The sequence below is a fragment of the Xiphias gladius genome, chromosome 21 (assembly GCF_016859285.1).
Source record: "Xiphias gladius isolate SHS-SW01 ecotype Sanya breed wild chromosome 21, ASM1685928v1, whole genome shotgun sequence".
Classification (NCBI taxonomy): domain Eukaryota; kingdom Metazoa; phylum Chordata; class Actinopteri; order Istiophoriformes; family Xiphiidae; genus Xiphias; species Xiphias gladius.
The window spans coordinates 6,451,738-6,471,910 of NC_053420.1; the positions used below are offsets into that span (position 1 = coordinate 6,451,738).

The 20,173-nt window shown below is 45.4% G+C and overlaps 1 protein-coding gene and 1 long non-coding RNA gene across 2 annotated transcripts; one reads left to right on the top strand and one right to left on the bottom strand.

Moving 5' to 3' along the window:
- The first annotated feature begins 345 nt into the window (after positions 1-345).
- On the top strand, positions 346-8,050 carry gpr37l1a (G protein-coupled receptor 37 like 1a). The gene is made up of 2 exons (XM_040158681.1): positions 346-1,208; positions 5,053-8,050. The coding sequence occupies exons 1-2, from the start codon at positions 561-563 to the stop codon at positions 6,076-6,078; spliced, it is 1,674 nt and encodes a 557-aa protein (XP_040014615.1). The 5' UTR covers positions 346-560; the 3' UTR covers positions 6,079-8,050.
- A 2,763-nt stretch (positions 8,051-10,813) lies between these two features.
- Positions 10,814-12,539, bottom strand: LOC120783289. Its single transcript, XR_005706322.1, has 3 exons — positions 12,203-12,539; positions 11,824-12,053; positions 10,814-10,988 (listed from the first exon to the last, which is right to left on the bottom strand). It is a non-coding gene; the product is annotated as an uncharacterized LOC120783289 (long non-coding RNA).
- Positions 12,540-20,173: the final 7,634 nt, after the last annotated feature.

Sequence of the window (20,173 nt, forward strand, 5' to 3'; positions counted from 1 at the left end):
AGAGGTGTTGTTATAATTAGTCTCTACCAGGGCTGAGGCTAATGAGTATTTTTGACTATTAGGTCTCTAAAATATCAGAGAAAACTGAAAAAAATGAAAAACGTCCCAGTTATCAAATGTCATTTCATACAACCAACCAAAAATATCCAATATAGTATTCAAAGTTGAAAATAATAATTAAGTTTCAACAGTTTTTGATGCAAAACAGCTTTGCCAAAGTGGTTAAAAACAAACAAAAACAGTATCTAGACTTAAACTGTTAACCTCCGTGCATCGCTTCACTTCCGTTTTTTTTTCTTATTTTGAAATTCCTAACCGGAAGCTCCGTGTCTTAGTCAGGCCGTCTTGGGACTGGTGAGTAACAGGTTTTGCTGAGACGGGCAGCAGAGTCGAAACTTCTCCATCAGGACCGGAGCGAGGTCGGGACGCGAGACAAACAGTTTTATGGACAGGTTTTACTTCAGGAGTGAAATATTTGTTGCGGCACATGTCGGTGAAAGAGGCGGATAACACGGACCAGTCACATTCAGTTCAACGGTAAAAAAATAATAATAATAATAATGAGCCCGGTGTTTCTTTTGCTTCTCTTTCTGCGGACCGCGCAGCTCCGCCATGTCCACTCAGACCCGGAATTTCAGACGGGGTCCGCGCTGGAGGCGCAGCGGGCGGAGGATGCTGGCGCGCCGCCTCCGGGCACAGAGGAGCCCCTCTCCCCGGAGAAGACTTCTCTAGACCGAGTTGAAACTTGGAGAGTCGCCCGAGGAGCCAAAGATGGGAGTCCCGGGAGAAGAGACCCGCACTCCCCGAGCAGTTACGGGCAACCGCGCCGATACGACGACCCGAGCAGGTACTTCACCACGCCGCGGGCCGACCGGTACACCTCTGCCCCGGCGGGCAACTCTTCGTCGGGTCGTGGGTCGGGGCTCCTCAACCCACTGTTCCCGGTCACCGACGGCGCCTACTGGGCGTACGCCGTCATGCTGCTCGCGCTCGTGCTGTTCGCCGCGGGCATCGTGGGGAACCTCGCGCTCATGTGCATCGTGTGGCACAACTTCTACCTGAAGAGCGCGTGGAACTGCATCCTGGCGGGCCTGGCGTTCTGGGATTTCCTCGTGCTGTTCTTCTGCCTCCCGGTGGTCGTCTTCCACGAGCTCACCTTGAAGAGGTTGCTAGGAGACCTGTCCTGTCGGCTCGTGCCCTACATGGAGGTGAGGAGAAGTTGAACCTGTGCGTGAGGGACAGGTGTTCACTTTACCTTAACGGGGCAGGTGAAAGGTCAGGGAATGGGGGGGGCACTGAGCTGGAGCCTCTGTTTGATGTGACTGGGAACATTTCTCGTTGGAAAGTTGATCAAAAGTCAAAAACAATGCAAAATTACCACAAAATACTCAAAACTACCGCAAAGAGACACAGAACAACCACAAAATATTCAAAACAAGAGAGACATTTAAAGTGACTACACAAAAACGACTGCAAAGAAATGTGAAGGGACCAAAAAGAGACTCGAAGCAACTACAAAGAAACCCAAAAAGACGACACAGAGACTCAAAATGATGCATAAAATATCCAGTCCAGCCCCAAAGAGACACAACCGATCCACAAACGACTCAAAACAACTACAAAGAGGAGGAGTAATAGTTGTAAACAAGTACACTGATCCACAAAATGTAGCTAATTTACAGGGATATAAAACAGACAAAATCAGCAAACCTCACTTTGGAGAGGCTGTAACAAGAGAATGATGCCGACGTTTTTGATCAAAAAATGACTTAAAACTAGCGATTAATCGATTTAAAGACAATTTTCTGTCCCAAATTGCTTTGAGTACAAGTTTGTCAAAGTAAAGCTTTGAGTTCAACTAAATGCAGTGGAGTCCATTAGTGTTGTTTATCTGTATCGGTACTCAGATATCAAGCGGCCATAGTGAGGCAGAAAGTTGTCAAACAAGCTAAATGGTCGAAACAAACAACTTATTGTGATGATGGTTCATTTTAATCGGTCCGACTGAAAAAACACGGTGGCCTCACACTACCACTGTTGTTGCAAATGTGTTCCAGTTTAATAAAGAGACATCCAGGCCTGTGATGAACGGCCTGATTGTGCCTCGCTGCGCCCCAGTCTCAGACTCAGACTCAGAGCAGTCTTTACTCTCAACAGACGTGCTGTCATGGGCTGTTTGGCCTCGTCACTCGTCTGTTTACGAACCATCAGGGGAGGCCGGCGGGGGGGCCACTCATGAAGCGACTCTTCTTCCTCAGCTCGCGGAGCCGAACAGCGAAACGCAGAGACGCAGTGAGCGGGAACTGGGACCTTTATGAACAGGTGCAGAGAAACAGACGTCCGGAGCAGGGCAAGAGAAAATAACATTGCTGCTGCCTCTGAGGAAAGCAGGAGAGAAATCGGGGGCCAGCCTCCAGTTGCTGATGAGACACAGGAGGACAGAAGTCCTTTTTTATTAGCACAGAACATCGGCCGTTGAAATTGGAGACGTGAAAGACAAATTGTGTTAAACAGCCGGGGAAAGTTTATTTCCCACATTTTAAAACATACACATTTTTAGGTTGTTTTGAGACCCGGGGGTTTTCTGCACCAGCGTTTTGTATTTCTCTTAGTAAATCAAAAAAATAGTGAAGAAACGCCCATCGCAACTTCCCAGTCTCCAAGGTGATTTTATGAAATGTCTTTTTTTCGTTTGACCGACAGTCGAAAACCCAAAGATACTCAATTTACAATGATATAAAACAGAGAAAAGCAGCAAATGCTGGCATTTGAGAGCCTGGAACTAGAGAATTCTCAGTTTTTGCTTGTAAAATAATTGAAACAATCAATTAATTATCAAAATAGTTGCAGATTATTCTTTTGTCGATCAACTAATTGATTATTTAACTTTAATAGTTTTGCCTCTTATCATATCATTTTATAGTGAAAACAACATACAACAATTTATAAACAATAACAGTTATTTTCGTTATCGATTAATCTGCCGATTATTTTCTCGATTGCTTGATTAATCGTTTATTCTATAAAATCGTATATAAAATCGTCAGAAGAAATAATCAATCGACTCATGGCTGCTGCTCTAAATTCAATACTGACTTATGAGCCGGTCCTACAGTCGTTATGTTGGTTAAAAGCTCGGCCAATTAGTATTGTAGCTCGGAGGGTAGATTACCCTCGCAGAGTAACAAGGTAGAGCTCTGTTGGATCTTTCAGGGGCTTCATCGGTCTCCTGTCTCAACATGCCGAGGCCCGGTTTTTTGCTCCACACGCTTTAAATCACTGCAGTGCGCTTTTACTAATTTGTAATAACAGCTTGTAGGAGGCAGCCTTTAACAAGGTCAGCTTGCCGGCCCCCTCTATTCTTCATTGCTCTACCCATTGTTATGCTAATTGACGAATTAATTCCTTGCTCATTAATTAACGTTTTCTTTAAAACGCTCTTTAGCAGTTTGTGCTTTGGGAGTTGTATTGGGCAGTGTTTGAAGCGGGCCGGGCAGCCAGCTGCCCCCTGTGCTCTGTTAGTTAAACTATTTTCATGCTAATCAGAGCTGGGTGTTAATTATCCTGAGTTGTGTCTTAACTCTTTGAGGTCATTAAGCACTCACAGAGGGGAGGACAAGTCTCTGTAAAGATAGTCCGTGTTTTTGGCCAAAACCACAGACTTTAATGTGCACAAGGCACAAATAACTGTCCCCAGTCTGTAGGCTAAGAGCTGTGACTCCATTTGATTCCCCCGTTTCTGTATTCTAAACGTTAAGGGAAGCTGTTTAGCTGTTAGTTTGTTGTTTTTTTTTCAACCTGGGTCCTATTGCTGCAATTGCAGCTAATTCGCTTAGCTTAACAAGGCAGAGGGAAGCCTCAAACCTGTTCTTCAAGCAACAGAACCCCCCCCCCCTGCTCGGTTCAGACCGTCTGCACGAAGTCTCATTATGTCTGAGTTCTCGGTCGTGCGGGTCACGTCTGAGTGGAATCAGAGCAGCAGCATGAATCAGTACAGTGCTTGAGGACAGCCCGCAGGGTGAACCTGGAAGTTCTGCAACGCTTTGGGGAAAAAAAAATAGTCAGATTGAGCTATAAAAAAAAAAAATTGCATTAGATAGTTTGAAATATGTTGCACTGTTTAAAATCAGAGCTTGACATCATTTGAATTTTTTATGCTAGTAAAGTATCAGCAGTTCTGATAACAAAAATGTACCCTTTTCTGTACCACTTTCAAAAAGACACCATTCATAATAGTGTTTAAACACTGTTTGAGGTTATTAACTAATAACTAATGGCTTTATACATTTAAAAAATAACAATTTACAACTGTTTTATAGATCATTTTTAAGCCATAAATAAGAACTTAGCCCCTCAAAAAGGGCTGCAGTGCAACCGAACCAAAATCTCTTTAGTAACAACTCATAGATTTGCGAGTCCTGTTCAGTTTCTCCATAGACCGCGAGTGGCTGACAGTTGGAGCCCTTTCTAAAGCAGCTTCGACTGATAGGAAACTCTCCCGGCTGAAGATGAGTAACTGTGTTTGAAAATATCTGTCTCTTTGATTAAAAGTCACCAAACCGAATGGGAAAAAATATGATTTCTCAGAAACAAAGTTGAAATAATTCAAACTGGCGGCCATAACATAAACCTGTAGAATCATCACAGTGTCCAGGAGAGTCCTGTGTTTTTATGCCCAGGAACAACGAAGAGATCATCCGAACAAAAATCTGAAAAGGGAATACACACTAAGGAAAAGTACTTCTGGAGCCTGGATTAATGGAGTTAGGTGCTGCAGCTAACTGTTTCTCCGCAGACATGATGGATGGGGGCAGCAAGGCGGTGCAGTGGTCAACACTGTTTCCTCGCACAGTCCGAAGACACGCTGGTTAGTCTAACTGGAGACTGTACGTTGTGCAGTGTAAGCAGCGAGTGTGAATGGTTGTCTGTCCACACCCGGGCAGGTTCTCATTAGTGACTTAAAGCTGATCTGATTTTCTGCAAGCGCACGACAGACGCTTGTGCCATTAACCTTCCTTTCCACGCCGCCCCTCTCTGTCATTCCTCTTTCAGGTGACGTCTCTGGGAGTGGCCACGTTCAGTCTCTGTGCCCTGAGCATCGATCGCTTCCACGCAGCCACCGGCCCAGGGCCCCTTCGGGCTCCGAAGGTGGAGCCCTGCCAGTCCATCCTGTCCAAGCTGTCCGTCATCTGGGTGGGCTCCATGGTGCTGGCTGCCCCCGAGCTGCTTCTGTGGCAGCTCCTCCAGGAAACTGTCAGCCTGCCGACGCTCCCCACTGACCCGCAGCAGGGCCAGCAGGGGGGCTCACTGATGGCAGCGTTCAGAGCCGGAACAGAGGCGTTTAAGGTGGATATCTGTGTCCGGGAGCCGTCTGTGGAGCTCCCAGAGAGCATCTACTCTCTGGTGCTGACCTACCACGAGGCCCGCATGTGGTGGTTCTTCGGGTGTTACCTCTGTTTGCCTCTGCTCTTCACTCTGGCCTGCGACTTGGTGACGAGGCAAGTGTTAGCCCAGCGTCTGCTGCAGAGACCTGAGGGTGACAAGGTGATCGGCAGATGCTCCTCCTCCTCCTCTTCATCCTCGTCCTCCACAAAGAAAAAGCAGCAGGTGAGGGAGCAGAGGCTGCGCTCCACTGTGATGGGGCTCACCATCTTGTACATCACATGCAACCTGCCGGAGAGCATTTGTAACATCACCCTGGCGTACATCTCCATCCCGGCGTCCGCCGTGCTCCCGGCTCTGGCCCTGCCAGCGCTTGGTTTGATGGGACAGTTCCTGTTGTTTGTGCGATGCTCGGCGACGCCGGTGTTGCTGCTGTGCCTGTGTCGCTCCCTGGGCCAGGCCTTCATGGACTGCTGCTGCTGCTGCTGCGAAGAGTGCCTCCCCGACAGCAACTCCTCCTCATCCTCCTCGGCCTCGGCCGTCGCCACCTCCACCCTCTCCTCAGCCGCATCACCCTCTCCGTCCTCCCTGTCTCCTTCCAGCAAAGACGAGACGATGAAGAGCGTGTTGTCGACAGGACCAGCGGTCTACGACAGGGTGAAAGACTCTTCATCAGCTATCGGGACGCCCTGCTGAGGCCCGGGACTGTCAGGCATGAAACTTTAAAGGATCATTTAGATTTATTACAGCTTTGTTCTTATTTTTATAGTTTTGTCCATCATTTTCATCTGTAATAAGACAAGCCAAAAGTTTATTCAGATTACACTATACGGCCAAAAGTATATTTCTTGGTTTAAGCTCCAATGAAGGGACGTCTTTATAATACGGTATACAGTGAAATTTTAGACAACAGCTTGCTTCCAATTCTGTGTCGACAGTTTGGTGAAAACCCCAACTTGATTTTCGACACGGGCCCTGACCTCAACCACGTCCAGCACCTTCGGGGCGAACTGGAGCACCGACTGCGCACCAGACCTCATCACCCAACATCACTAATGTTCTCGTGGCTGAGTGGGGTCGAATCCCTGCAGCCAGGATCCAAGATCTGGTGGAAAGAACGAAAGCAGGGGAGTGGAGGTGGTTACAGTGGCAGATTAATGCCCATGGTTTTGGAATGACATAAGTTCAACATACAGTATATCACCCACAGTATATGGGGGTAATGTTCGGGGGTCCAAATACTTTGTCTGGGGGTTCACATACTTTTGGCCCTGCAGTGTATCTAAACCACTTTATTTGGCGGTAAAGTTCGTTTTATTGCTGGTGAAACGACAACTACAGTAGGTACGGAAGGTCAAAGATGAAGCAGGAAGTGGGTTTGTGAGTGAACCTGTCTAATTGTCTGACGGCCGGTGTTTGTCAGACTTCTTTTTAGTGAAATGTTTGTTTTTATTTCTCTTTGCCGTACTCCGGTCTCTCTCATTGAGACGACCTGATCAAGCAGAAGAAATATAGATTTTTTTCCCCGATCTCAGCTATTACGTTAGTGAGTACAATGTTCTTACAGCTGATAAAAATGATGGACACAACTACAGAAATAAAACCCAAGACGTAAATAAACCGGAATGATCTTTTAATCTCAGGCTGTAAACCAGAAACCTGTCTGATTAGAGTTAGATAACTATACAGAATATAGATTATAATTCTTATAAAAAAGGAGTTTAGATGGATTTAATCCCGTTATCGAAGGACTCATAATAGTTTTGCAGTTTTTTTATGCTACATTTTACATGTTGTAGTGATTAATAATTGTCTAATACTCATTCAGGATATTAGTATCGCCTGCTCTAAGTACTGAATGAGAGAGAAACACTGGTTAGTTTGAGTTTGGGGGATTTTCAGATGGTTTTGTGGTTAAACTGAAGATGAAGACATACTGAGACTTTTGTCAGCGGACTGACAGACTGTTTGTGAACTGGTTTTTTTGTTTGTTTGTTTGTTTGTTTTTGTTTGTTTTTACGATTTTGCTGTTGCTGCTGATATCATGGCTCATGGCCTGACTGAAAACCGTCTCTACAGAGGATGTTTCATTTAAGTAGTACACCGCAGTGTGTGAAACACAGGCGGTTACATGGCTGAAACGTATCCTGTGTAGACAGCAGGTTAAAATTGCGGTGAGAGATCAATCAAAATTTTCTAGTTACATGAAACAATTCAGTGTGAAGTTTGACCTTTTTTCACTTGTTTTTTTTTTATTTTTGGTTTATAAAGTTTAGATTTTCTTCCAGAAAAACTGTTGCATTACCTGTGACTAATTCCCTCTCATTGTAATTTTTAATGTCTGGTATACACTTTATTTACTCATACAAACATTAGAGCTGTCGATGGATGCTCTATCTGTGTTAACGGAGCCTTTTTTATACGTGCATTTTTATACGTGCATTACGCATCCATTCATGCAGCATTTTTATACAGGCTACAGAGCTTGATTGGATGTTAATTGTTTAATTGTACCATGCAGTGCACCTGTGTGGAAGCATCTGCATTAGGGATGTTTCTCTACTCATTTATTCAGGTTTTTCCTTTAATTTGTCACCCGTCTGTACCTCGTTCCTCTGTGCCACGGAGCGCCGTTGTTGTCCGGAAAATATTAAAAACACACCAATGAGCCACACTGTTGCACTGGGCAACATGTTGCTTTATCATTTCTTGCCAGAAATACTCGCCAGGGCACTAAATGCAGATGGATCCGCCAATGAACAGTCCCCAACAAATGCACTAGAGGCTGAGTGCCACGGACAGGTTAGGGAAGTAAGAAAGTACCGAGGGACAGACTAACACACTGTTGGCTTTGGTGGGATTTGTTGATAATAAGAAAGATATAAAATAACTGTCTCTGGTCATCCATAAAAAAAGTGAGAATTTCCCAAATGTGCCTCCTGTTGAATGAAAACATAATACATGTTTTCACAAAATTCGGTCTAAAGAAACTAATGAAAACGCCATCAGCACTCTCCCAAATGTATTTATGTTTGTTTGTTTTTTAATATAAAAGTAGAATTTTCTTGTTAAGTATTTGATTTAATCCTGCAGAAATCCGGGTCGGATTTAAATTAAATGTTAAGCTGGCAAACATGAGTAGAAAGAAATTTAGAGAGTTAAGTTAAAAAGAAAAAAGAAAAGGAAAAAAAACAATAGAGTAACGAGAAAATTTGGGGGAGGCGAATTGTTCTTTTTTCCAAACAAAGAAAAAAGAGGCCAAAAGACAGAGAGGGAAAAGCAAGAGCTGCATTTGATTTTAAACAACAGTTTTATTCAGTGAACATCTGAACACCTGGGAGGGAAACTCGTGTGGCTTCTTTTTATTAGGAAAGAGAGAAACGGCTCATGTGTCACTCTGATCTCCATCGGAAGGAATGCGACGCAGCAGTGCTCTCGACACCCACTGAAGGAGAGAGCCGTTCATGCCTGACTGTGACGCTCCTTTTTGTCATTATTCAATTATTGAAGGTCACAGCTTCACAATAACAGTTGGCCTTTGAGTTTTCTGCAGACATAATGAACACAGTCACTCTGTAACCAGTTGCTGGGGAGAGCAGACAAGAATTCCTAGCTTACCCAAATATTTTCAGGCCTTTCTCAGCTTTTTTTTTTTTTTTTCTTTTCTTTTCTTTTTAACTCGTTGATCTAGAAATGTCATGCATTTCTTCCAGCACTAATGTCTGCAACTTCTTTGAATATGTTGTAATGTACAACCTTGTACATTCAGAAAGTGAAAAAAAAAACCTACTACACAGGTCTGTAAAGAACATGCCTCCAGGCATTCATCTAGAGCAGAGCAGATCACAACCACCTGAGAGCTATATATATAGCTCGTAAAGAACACAGAACATATTTCAAACATATATAGAGCCCCCATAGTCCCACAAGATAAGTTTTTTCTTTTTATTATAATATGGGGCACAAGGTCCATGTCTTGGTCCATATAGTATCTTATTACCAGATTCCTATCTTGATAAACAGTACTGTGCAAACATTTTAGGCACTTTAGATGTTTAGATTCTTCTCCATCAGGCAGTACCACTTGGGAGGCGTCTGTCCGGTCCCTTGATTCATTCTGCGGCAGGACAATGAGTCCAAACATCCGGCCTGAGTCGTAAAGAACCGTCTTCAGATACAAGAAGAACAAGGAGTCCTGCAACGCACGGTCTGGCCCCGACAGAGCCCCGATCTCAACATCAGCACGGAGTCGGCCTGGGATCACGCGAAGCCACCTACCGGCCGAGCACCTTGAAGAACTGTGCGAAAGTGAACCGAGGAGAACTGGTGCGGTTTTAAAGGCAAAGGGAGGTCTCAGCCAATAATGATTTACCTCACTTTACTCCTAGTGCCTAAAACCTTTGCACGGTACCGAATGCCAGATAATGTCTTGGGCATACGAGATAATATCCTGGGCGAAAGAAAATATATGGATCAAGATATGAATCAGCCCACAAGATCCATATCGTGTGGACATAAGATATTTTGTGTGATAATATTTTCATCCATATATTACCTTGTGAAGCAAGATATGCAGCTTGTGTGCAAGATACTGTCAAGATACAGCATGATGTAGATGTTGTGTCTTGACAGTTTTGGAAGGTCTAGTTTTTGTCTTTTGATAACACGGGGTTAATTGGCCTCCTCCTGCTTCCAGGCCTAAGGTCTAAATAGGTGTAACACGTCCGGTTGCTGGATTCGCAAAAGTACCCCGTGGCTTAACTTTAACAACACCAAACTCAAAACAGAGTTCTGCATGGTTTGAAGTTGCATGATCCAGCACAAAACCTGTGCTTTGTGCGAAGAGTTTTAACAGCTGCGAGGACATTTGAGGAAATTTAGCAAATAGGAAGGAATATGTAAGAGTTTAATAAGAGAGTGATTTCTAGAGACTCTTTAGAAAACCACAAACTGGCCATATCTTCCTATGTTTGTCAGTCATCAGTGGATGACTTTTTAATTTTTTTTTTTTTTTTTTAAATATAGGCGCTGATGGAGACGAGAGCAGACGACAAAAATAGATACTACCTTGTGGCCATTTCAAAAATTGTGAATTATTTTGAATTTGTTGAATTTCAACATGAGTTTAGGAACAATAAATGGATGAATAGCAAAAAAAAAAATGAATTCAACATACATACAAACATAAAAAGTAGGTTCTTCAACATTTAAAAAAAAAAAAAACCTTGCCCTACATCACGACTTCATCCGAGGCACAAACTCATCATTTAAATTGACTCCTCTAAAGAACACAACGCCACCTGAAGGCACCTTGTCATGGCTGGTTCCTGGATTCGGGTCAATAAGGAGAGATCAGTTCAAAGTGTATGACAATATTTATTTAGGTAGCAAGCGACAAATTTTTTTTGGCGATTCATTAAAAATACTCTGATGTGAAGCATCTTCATTGAACGTACGCCCTAATGAAGATGTAGATAGGACAGGACCCAACCCCGGAGCAGCCTAGAGGAAGCAGATGAACGGTGGGGGCATTTCAGTTGAGTCTTCCTGGACGTCCCGGAGGTCAAGGTGGTGATGAGGAGGAGGTGGGTTGTGCAATAGCAGGTCTGAAATACAGAATGACAGAAATGCAATGATGTTTAAAGAACAGCAGACAGGGACTGATGGGCTCGGGGAGCGCAGGCAGAAAGACCATTGGTCAAGTATTGTGATGTCGAAACTGTGAATATAGGAAATTTGACAGCGTGGGAAAGCGGAAGGAGTAGAGGACGGAATATCAGACATTCACCCACAGAGGAATAAAGCAGAATGCGAGGGAGCAGACCTTCCTTATTAAACCCTCGCTGAATGCTTCATTCCAGTTAAGTTTACCCGGTATGATTCTAGATGCTGGGCCACTGCTGGCCCTAGTGCAGCTAACTGCTGCGAAGTCCACAGCTCTGAACTCAAGTTATACCCGGCAGGTCTAATTGGGCCCCGAAAACTGGCTCATATTTGGTCCGCCGGCATTCAGCCGCCGTTGGCCCAACTCCGGTTCCGAGTTGGCGCAGAAGTGGCGTGGCTAATTTTTTTAGGCCTAAATATTAGTCAGTCTTTACTTTTGTGCAATATTATGTGCATTTTTTTTGCACTGAAACTAACCTAAGACTGTTATCCATCTTCTCGTGTGACGAAATGCTCTTTTAAAAAGGCCCACCGGAATGTGAGCTACCTGTGTGTGGTGATCTGAGCTTAACATGCTTTTTATGCTTTTGGCTCTACAAACGGCTCAAGTTCAGTCTCTGGTTCCTGGCCTCCGCAGTGCAAAGAAAACAGGTATCTCTGAGTGAGTCAAACAAGAAGCACCACACCAACACTACCCACAGCTTCTACCGACCTGGTGTTTTAATGTCAGACATTTAATCAGATAAAATCTTAGGAGGCAGTAGAGGAAGACTCTACCTGTGGATTTCAGTTGGGTGATTATTTCAAGTGGATTAAGAAGAGGTTTGCAGTACATAGACGACTTTGGTTCAGATACTACGTAGGTATAATGCATTCATTTTGCCGACGGACACCTGGAGTCCCCTGACAGATGTCGGCGGCCCCGGAGTTACACTTTCAGGACCGGTGCTGCAAGTGGAGCCTCGGTTCCTTTGAGCTGAAATATTTGTCCTCCCACGTCGTTGTGCCTGGGCAAAGAGAAGGAGGAGGGGAAGCTTCAATAAGGCCTGCTTTGTTCAGGCGTCCCCCTTCTCTGGCTCAGAGAGAGAGACACTTGAACAAAGCTGCATATCAATTGCCGTCCACCAAGGGAGTTGCTAAGCTACACAACACCCACCGCCTCCTCCCACCAGCTTCCCCGGTCACTGATGAGAGAGAAGAAAGAGGGCAGAGATGCAAGGGGGGGGGGTCTGCTGCGGTCCACCCCGATAAGCCAAAACCCAAACTCCTCTCTTCTTGGTTGCCTTGACGACCAGCAGAGACGCAGCGGCACGGCGGCCTCACGTCAGCAATATGGTCTAAAACCAACAAGTTCCGTGGACTTGAACCCGACCGGGCCCCGTGCGTGGACCCTGCGTGTTCCCGCTGTGTTCATGGGCGCTTCCCCCAGTTTCCACGTCCACAGAGACGCAAATGGGGCGCATGAGTTCCCGACGAGTGAAAATGGACCCAAAGCGTCTCCCCACGTCTCCACTGCGGAAACAAACCCGAGCCTCAATCAACCGTTAGACAGTCTGGTGGGGGGGGCATTAACAACATCTCAGGCCTTTGGAAGACAAGGAACTTCAAAGTTCTCAGGCTCCTCACTAACACTTTGTCATGCGGTCGAAAGACACCTGCTCAACGCCCGCATCCTCGTGACCCATGACGGTTCTCGCCGCACGGGGCGAATGAACGCAGGACGTTTCCCGCCGCTCGCCGCCGAGAAAAAAAACCGACCACGGCGCGTTGATGTGAGTTCGCCGACATTTCGGCGGGTCAACCCGTCGCTGCCCCGGTCAATTCGCAGCTGCCTCGCGCACGTTTGCGTCCGTCCTGAGTGTGTGATTCGATTTCAGCGCGACTGAGCTGCCGATGGATGGATGGTGTCTTAGTCTGGCAGTCGTTAGCTGGGGTGTATGCTTTCAACGTAGCACCGGGGGCCCCGTGTGTTTCGGGCCCCCGGTGTGCCGTGGCAGTTGCTCCGCGATTGCTTGCGGCGCTCTGCGTCCGGTCTCGGCGGGCTCAGGAAAGTACACGGCACAGCGTCTGTTTCCCCGCAGCCATTACCAAGACGACAGCCCAGTGCCCGTCCGCGATGCCAAACGGGGGGGGGGCCCGTCCACAAACGGAGCGCTCTTCTGACTGGACGCGGAGCCAGCACGAGGCAAAGGCCGACTGAGTGGTTGCCCAGGGCCCCCTTGAGACACCGGAGGCCTCCTGCTCTTTTATTGTCAATATTTCGAGGTGTTAGAGATGGACTCCCCGATTAGGTTAGTGAGCCCATAACGACTTGGACAGCGACAAAAGATATTGGTGGTTCTGCCTCTTGGCGCCACCACAATGGATTTGAAGAGAGACCATCAGGATGTGACTGAAGTTGAAATGACTTCCAGCTTTGATTCGAGGGGTTTAACAAAAGTATTGCATGAGCCGTTCAGGAATTACAGCCGTTTTTTACACATGGTGCCCCATTTTCAGACGCTCAAGAGTAATTGGACAATTGACCTCGGATCGGCATGAAAGTCTGCAACTCAATCACATCTTAATGGCTTCGTTTCACATCTATCGTGGTGGTGTGCAGAGGCAGAATTACAAAAATGGTGTCACTGTCCACATTGTGGAAATCAGGTTTTTACAAGACGCAGTCTGAAAGGGGCCGGTCTCCACAATGAGTTTCCCTTTTGACCGTTTGATATCGTAATGGCTGCCTCGGTCCTGTTCATTTTGCTCAATCTGCCCCCCTCCCTGTCTCTGTCTCCAGCCACGTCCCTCAGGCCCTCAACACCGTACATTTTTTTGGAACTCTGCAGAAATGCCGCCCGCATCCTCGCTACCAGGTGCCCTCCGACTTTCCCGCCTTTCTGTGTCACCTGACCTTGACCTGCCAACACACCTGTCCCTCATTTTCCCAAATCAACAGTTCAGTATATTCACCAGCCCCTTTTCTCTAACCAGGTGCCAGATTGTCAGAAGTGGCTACTTGTCTCTGTGGTCCAGTCACTTCTACCCGTACCCGTACAGGTACCGGTACCCTGCCTGCCTTGTTCCTGTTAACCTTTGGACTCTCAGCCACTTCTATTTGGACCTGCTGCCTTTGGCTGTAAGTGTTTATCTCATCATTGCCACTAATTTGTTATTATCTGTGTGTTTGTCTGCATTTGGGTCTTTTCCCCTGTTGCCTCGAACACAAGTCGTGACACTTAAGTACATTTTGCCCAAAATACAAGACTTTTACTTTTACGAGTATTTCGACGTTGTGGTATCACTTGCATACTTCTTACACCAGTGGACCACAAAAAGGCTTGGTCCCTCCCAGCTTGATTCTGGAGTCCTGCAGAGACCGTCGAGCTCTAAGCTCCTCGTCCGGACCAGCGGTTCCGGATGCTTTCCTCGTCCTCTGTCACCAGAACACAGAAGAGGTCCAGTTTTTTTTTTTTTTCATGTCACTGTGAGACGGCAGGCGGCGGAAGCTGACCGGAGCCCCAGCAGCGGGCTGGGGGGTTGGCCTGCCCGGATCACTTCCTCATTCAGCTCTTCAAGAGGACATGGGAAACACCAGCGAAGCCTACAAATAAACTCTGGGGGTCCCTTTCAATCCTGAGCAAACAGGGCCTCCAAGAACTTGGCATGGAGGCCAGGCGGTCTTTCAAGAAAAACATCAAAGAAGGGTTTAACCCAAATTAAATTTCTTTTTCTTTTTGTTCAAAATCAAAATCCCCCAAATCGATACCAATACTTTTTATTTTTAAAGGCGGCCAATATACTATCGTGGGCGAGAGTGATGTGTCATGATTTTGGTGGTGCATGCTTAAATCCTTAACAGGCTATTTGTAAATACATTTTTATTATCGCCAAAATCTTTTCCAAACATAGACCATTTTATTTATACTATTCTGTTTTAATTACCTAATATCCTAATCACATGGATGCTATGTAGAACACAGGACAGGTTTTTTAAACACACATCAGCAGCAGAGAAGCAAAGAGCGCATGAAGAGCGGCCATGTGTCCGGATCTAGAGTGGGACAGATGAGTTTTTGTTTTTTGTTTTTTTTTTAAATTGATCCTATTGATGCTAGTATCAATGCAAGTATCAGTAGCATTGATAATTAGGTATTGATCCGCCCACCTCCAATTCCAAAGAATTCAAGTCATATAGGATTTGATACAGGTGTTTATATATCATGTATGTACTGAGGCTTACAACACCTCACGGGCCCGAGCCTTAATGTGGTGTTTTTCATAGTTAAAACCACTTTATAACCGTAAATGTTTATCGTGGAATCAAATAAACAAAGGGGTGGAAAAGAAGCGGGAAGATGGAAAAAGTTTGCAGTGAAATATCTGCGAAATGATGATGAATCTTGAACTCTTTGGATGTGGTGAGAATCTCACGGTCAACGTTGGCGTGAGTATTTACAGCGTTGTCTGTCTTTCTGTGGCCACATGGGGGCAGCGCTGCACCGTGTCAGAAAAACCTGACATCCCCCAGGCTCATGGGGGACTCTGGGAGCTGATGGTGGCCAGATATGGTTCATGTTCCCAGTCTGGTAGGCGCACCTATCTCAAACTAATCCAGTCCAATGCAACAGTCTTGCAGTAAGTCCTCCTTTCATGATGGTCAGTTTCTGTTGAAACAGTTTCAGAGAGGTGTTGATTCAACTTCATGGTCATTTTTGAGGATTTGTGGTGCTGTTTTGGATTGTTGACGGTTGTTTCTAATATGTTAATATCAACGAGGAAGGCAACTGAACAGAAAACACCTCCGTGCAAAATGCAATGCAGTCCGACAGCAGCACAAACTATCCTCCAAAATGACCATAAAGGTCTTATTTATTAACACCTACTCCTCCCGATACAGGTGGCACAGCGGTTTGGTTTTTCTGTTTTTTGTTTTTTTTAAACTTGTGTACATGAATGTCTGTCAGCTTCTAATCCAGAGCTTTTTGAAAGATGTTTTATTTTGACCTACTCTACTCTGACTTAGCAACAAACTATAAAACATCTGCATTTTGATGTTTGTCTGTTACCTGTTGTGAGGCAAGAATACATTTTTATTGCAGAACATTACTGCCGTGGATTTTCCATCAGGTAGTCCTAAAAACTATGTAGTTTTTGTGTGTGGGTGTGTGTGTGTTGGGTCGGAAGGCTGGATGTTTATACACAAGGCCTACAGCTTCCTAACAAAGACCAGCTCACAACGTCCATATTTAGACTGTTGGCAGGTCCAGCAGCTTCGCTTGTTTATGAGAACGAGAGACACAAGACACAACCCAGCATTTTATACCCGCATATGGGGTGTGTGTGTGTGTGTGTGTGTGTGCGTGTGTGTGTCTGTGTGTCTGTGTGTACTGACCCACTCAAATTGTGGGGGACTAAGCAGGTCCTCACGAGGTTGACTGTTTTCTTTTAGGTGTCAGATTAGAATTTAGTTTTAGGTTTAGGGTTGGTCAAGCCTCCAGTGACTGGCCCCTTACAATGTCCTCAACGAGGGACGAAAACAAATGTCTTTGCTGTTTACTTTCATCTTTGTGAGGACCGGGCTGGAGTTCAGACAGAAAGCAAAGTGAGTTTTAGAGGCGGTGCGATCGCATGTTAAGCCAATGGAGAGGTGCAGTTAGGTGTGAACTTGCCCGTGGGCAGCGTAGATCGACACAGAGACACGTCAGGGCGAGCCGAAAATGTTTAATTTAATGAAGGGATTTTGTTGTTTCTGTTATTATTCTTTGTCTTACTCTGATCTGCTCTGATCGTGCGCTACATTTTGGGGGCTTTTAGGAGAATTCCCATCATTTTGTGGCTTTGGGGGATGTAAACAGGAAGTATAATTTTGCTTTGGAGTCAGTTAGTTTTTTTTTTTTTTTTTTGTTTGTTCACATTTTGGCAAACTGGCACCATGCGACTTACTGGACTGTCTTCTGCCAAACAGTACAACACTAGTTAGGGGTAACTTTAACAAATCAATGTGGCTCCAAAAACCCACGCGCCTCTGTCCCACCTCTGAACACTAAAGAACTATTTAAACTATTTAAACTATTTAATATAACTGTGATTGGTCAAGCAGATCTGTCACATTTTAACTAGAACAACATAGCACTAATCACTTTCTACTTTCCATTGCACTTCTGTGTGTACATCAGCCAGGACTTTTTTTTTTTTTAAATAACGAAGAACAATGTCCCACTGTCGCATTTTTTAATGATGCGATCCTTCCCAGTTTGTAGAACAGGAAAGCTCCAGGTTACGTGTCGGTAAGTTCCTGTTGTGGAAAAGGTCTCACTGGGACCCCCCAACTACGGCGCAGCACAAAAATACACCCAAACTAACACAAACACTGCTTGTAGAGGAAGTACACTGCAAAGCTACGTTAAGGTGTGTGTGTGTGTGTGTGAGTGACATGTATGTTGAGGTGTTAGAGCAGATTATATTGGGTCTCATAAAGGAAACAAACTCAAGACATGTAACATTCTGCACAGTGAAGGCCAAACGTCCAGGTGGTATCTAAATATAAACTGCGTTTCAGTTTGTATATATATTGTATATACAGACAGGTGACAAATTATAGGAAAAACCAACATAAAGTGGCTTAGTAAGGTGTTGGGCCACCACGAGCCACCGGTACAGCTTCAATGCTTCTTGGCATTGATTCTACTAGTGTCTGGAACTCTGCTGGAGGGATGGACACCATTCTTCCGAAAGATATTCCCTCATTTGGTGATTTGACGATGGTGTTGGAGAGCGCTGTCGCACAACATCAGTCCAAAATCTCCCCTAGGTGTTCATTTGGGTTGAGATCTGGCGACTGCAAAGGCCCCAGCACACGATTCACATAATTTTTCCCCTCGTCAAATCATTCAGTGACCCCTCGCGTCCTATGGATGGGGGCACTGTCATCTGTCTGTGCGTTTGTCCCCTAATTTTTAGGTTTTTCCTATAATTTGTCGCCTGTTTGTATACACTGTATCAGTGTGTCCACTTGACTTAAATGTCAGTTCATTAGGTCTCGATTAGATTTGTTTTGATTCGCTTTCATTCCATTCTCTATTTTACATCTGGTAATTACGAATACAGCATGAATATAAATGTGGATTAATATAGAAGCCACTGCCGCACATCTGTGCCGTGTGATCCACGTGGTCGTGGGTTGACCTGCACTGAGGTGCCAGAATGCGTCTCTGTCATATTAGCCCGCATCGTATGTGTGTCGGACCTCCAGAAAAACGGGCTTGATCCATTTTCCTCCCTGGGCCGACACCGACACCAACCACTGCACCCGGACTCCTACTTGCTGTATGACACGTCTGTTGTTGTGTACCACAGTTGCCACACGACTGGTATGCGTTGCACTTTGCATGACTTGTTACTGAAAACAGTAATCGCATTACTGTGATGCACTGCTACCCACTGCTACAGATAGAGGTGCATGTGTGTGTATGTGGAGGAAGACGGTTCGTGTTCGTGTTCTTGTTTTTTGATTTGCAGGAATCAAACTGAGCAGTTGCTGTAAATCAGTGTCCAAACCTCCAAGCAGCAGAGTCTCTCTCTCTCTCTCTGCGTCTGTCTGTCTTTCATTCATTGTGTCTGTCCCTCTACCTTTCTGTTTGAAGTCGAGCTGTATATAATTCCCACTTTCCCTCCCCCTCAGAGACTCAACACTCCATCCCATCCTGTCCTTCCTTTTGTTTCTCTCTCCTCCTCCTACACCGTCTCCCCCTCTTTCATTCCATCTCTCATCATCCGCCGCCTTCAGCTAACCAACCTCCCAGCAGAGAATTATGAATAGAATTCAAATCAGTTGAGCTTTATTGTCTCCCACCCCCTCTCTACCTGCCCGCTCTATGTCCCCGTCTCTACTTTCTAACTTTCTCCGACTGTTTCGTATTGATTATAGCTGTGACCTCACACCCACGCCGCTCAGCCTCCTATACAATTAACCCTTTCTTTCTCTTTCTGTCCCTTCTGCCGTTGGTTTCTCGCTGAGCCTTGGCACTCATGCAGTGCTTCCCAAAAAAAAAAAAAAACAAAACAAAAACCACACCTCCACCACCACGTCTGAATGTGGTGATAAAGCTGAAACGATGGTGAAGTGTTGTGACGTTCACTGTCAGAGGAGTACATCAGGGCTGCCGTCTCCCGCCGCTGTACTTGAACATGAAGGAATAGTTAAAACTTTTTTTGGGAAATAAACCTCTTCGCTTTCTTTCCTGGAGATCAGTTTCTTGTCTGATCCATTCTTGCTTTTTAGTTCAGGTGTGTTTCACGCTCACACTGACTTTACTTTACTTTTTATTATTTAATAATGGCAGCAGAAATCGCCCGGCGGTAACCAGGTTGGAGGTCGATGGTGGATGCGTACAAAGTGCACGACTGTCAAACCTGGGGACCAGGGGTCCACCCCCAGTCCCGTCCATGGTTTAGGCAACGAAAACACTTTGGCTTAGGTAAGGGAAAGATCGTGGTTTCGGTGAAATGTAAATAAATAAGTTTTGTCTGAAGTCACTGTGAACTCTTTCTGTATTAAACCAGACCATCATCCGTCCCTAAACTTGAAGGTGCTATATGTAAGTATTTGCTATCGCTACATAGCCGGCGTTAGCATTAACAGCGGTTTACTCACCAGTCTAGAAGAAACGTTGCGAGTTCAGCATCAAACTTTCTTCCATTACTCGCCAAGAGACGTCTCCAGCGGTGGAAAGCAACACAAATGTTTACTCTGGTTTTGCTTCTATTTCTATCCCTTCTTTTCTTCCACTGAAGTTAGCATGCTAACCAGCTAGCCCCGGCCCGTCTCGTCACTTTGGGTTGGTGAGTCGCTGTAGAGCCCAGTCTTCCCTCGGTCCAACAGCAGAGGACGAAGACGTAGCGCTGCCCAGAGGACGTAACCTCTCGTATTGGAAACGCAACGATGGCTGAAGCTCGTGGCAGACGACCATCACCACCACCCGCTACCGGCAAGAAACCACGTTCAGCGGCAGAGAAAACTTACATATAGCACCTTTTTTAACCAAGTGCTTTGAGTGCCTGAAGATAATCATAAAAACCTTTTTTAAAAATGCTGTAATCACTACAAATGCATATTGTACTGTAAGATCAGATATCGTGGCGG

Excerpts from the sequence above, each read along its gene's own strand:
- gpr37l1a (XM_040158681.1), top strand. The coding sequence starts at position 561 with ATGAGCCCGGTGTTTCTTTTGCTTCTCTTTCTGCGGACCGCGCAGCTC. Across the intron at positions 1,209-5,052 it reads GGCTCGTGCCCTACATGGAG|GTGACGTCTCTGGGAGTGGC; the intron begins GTGAGGAGAAGT and ends TTCCTCTTTCAG.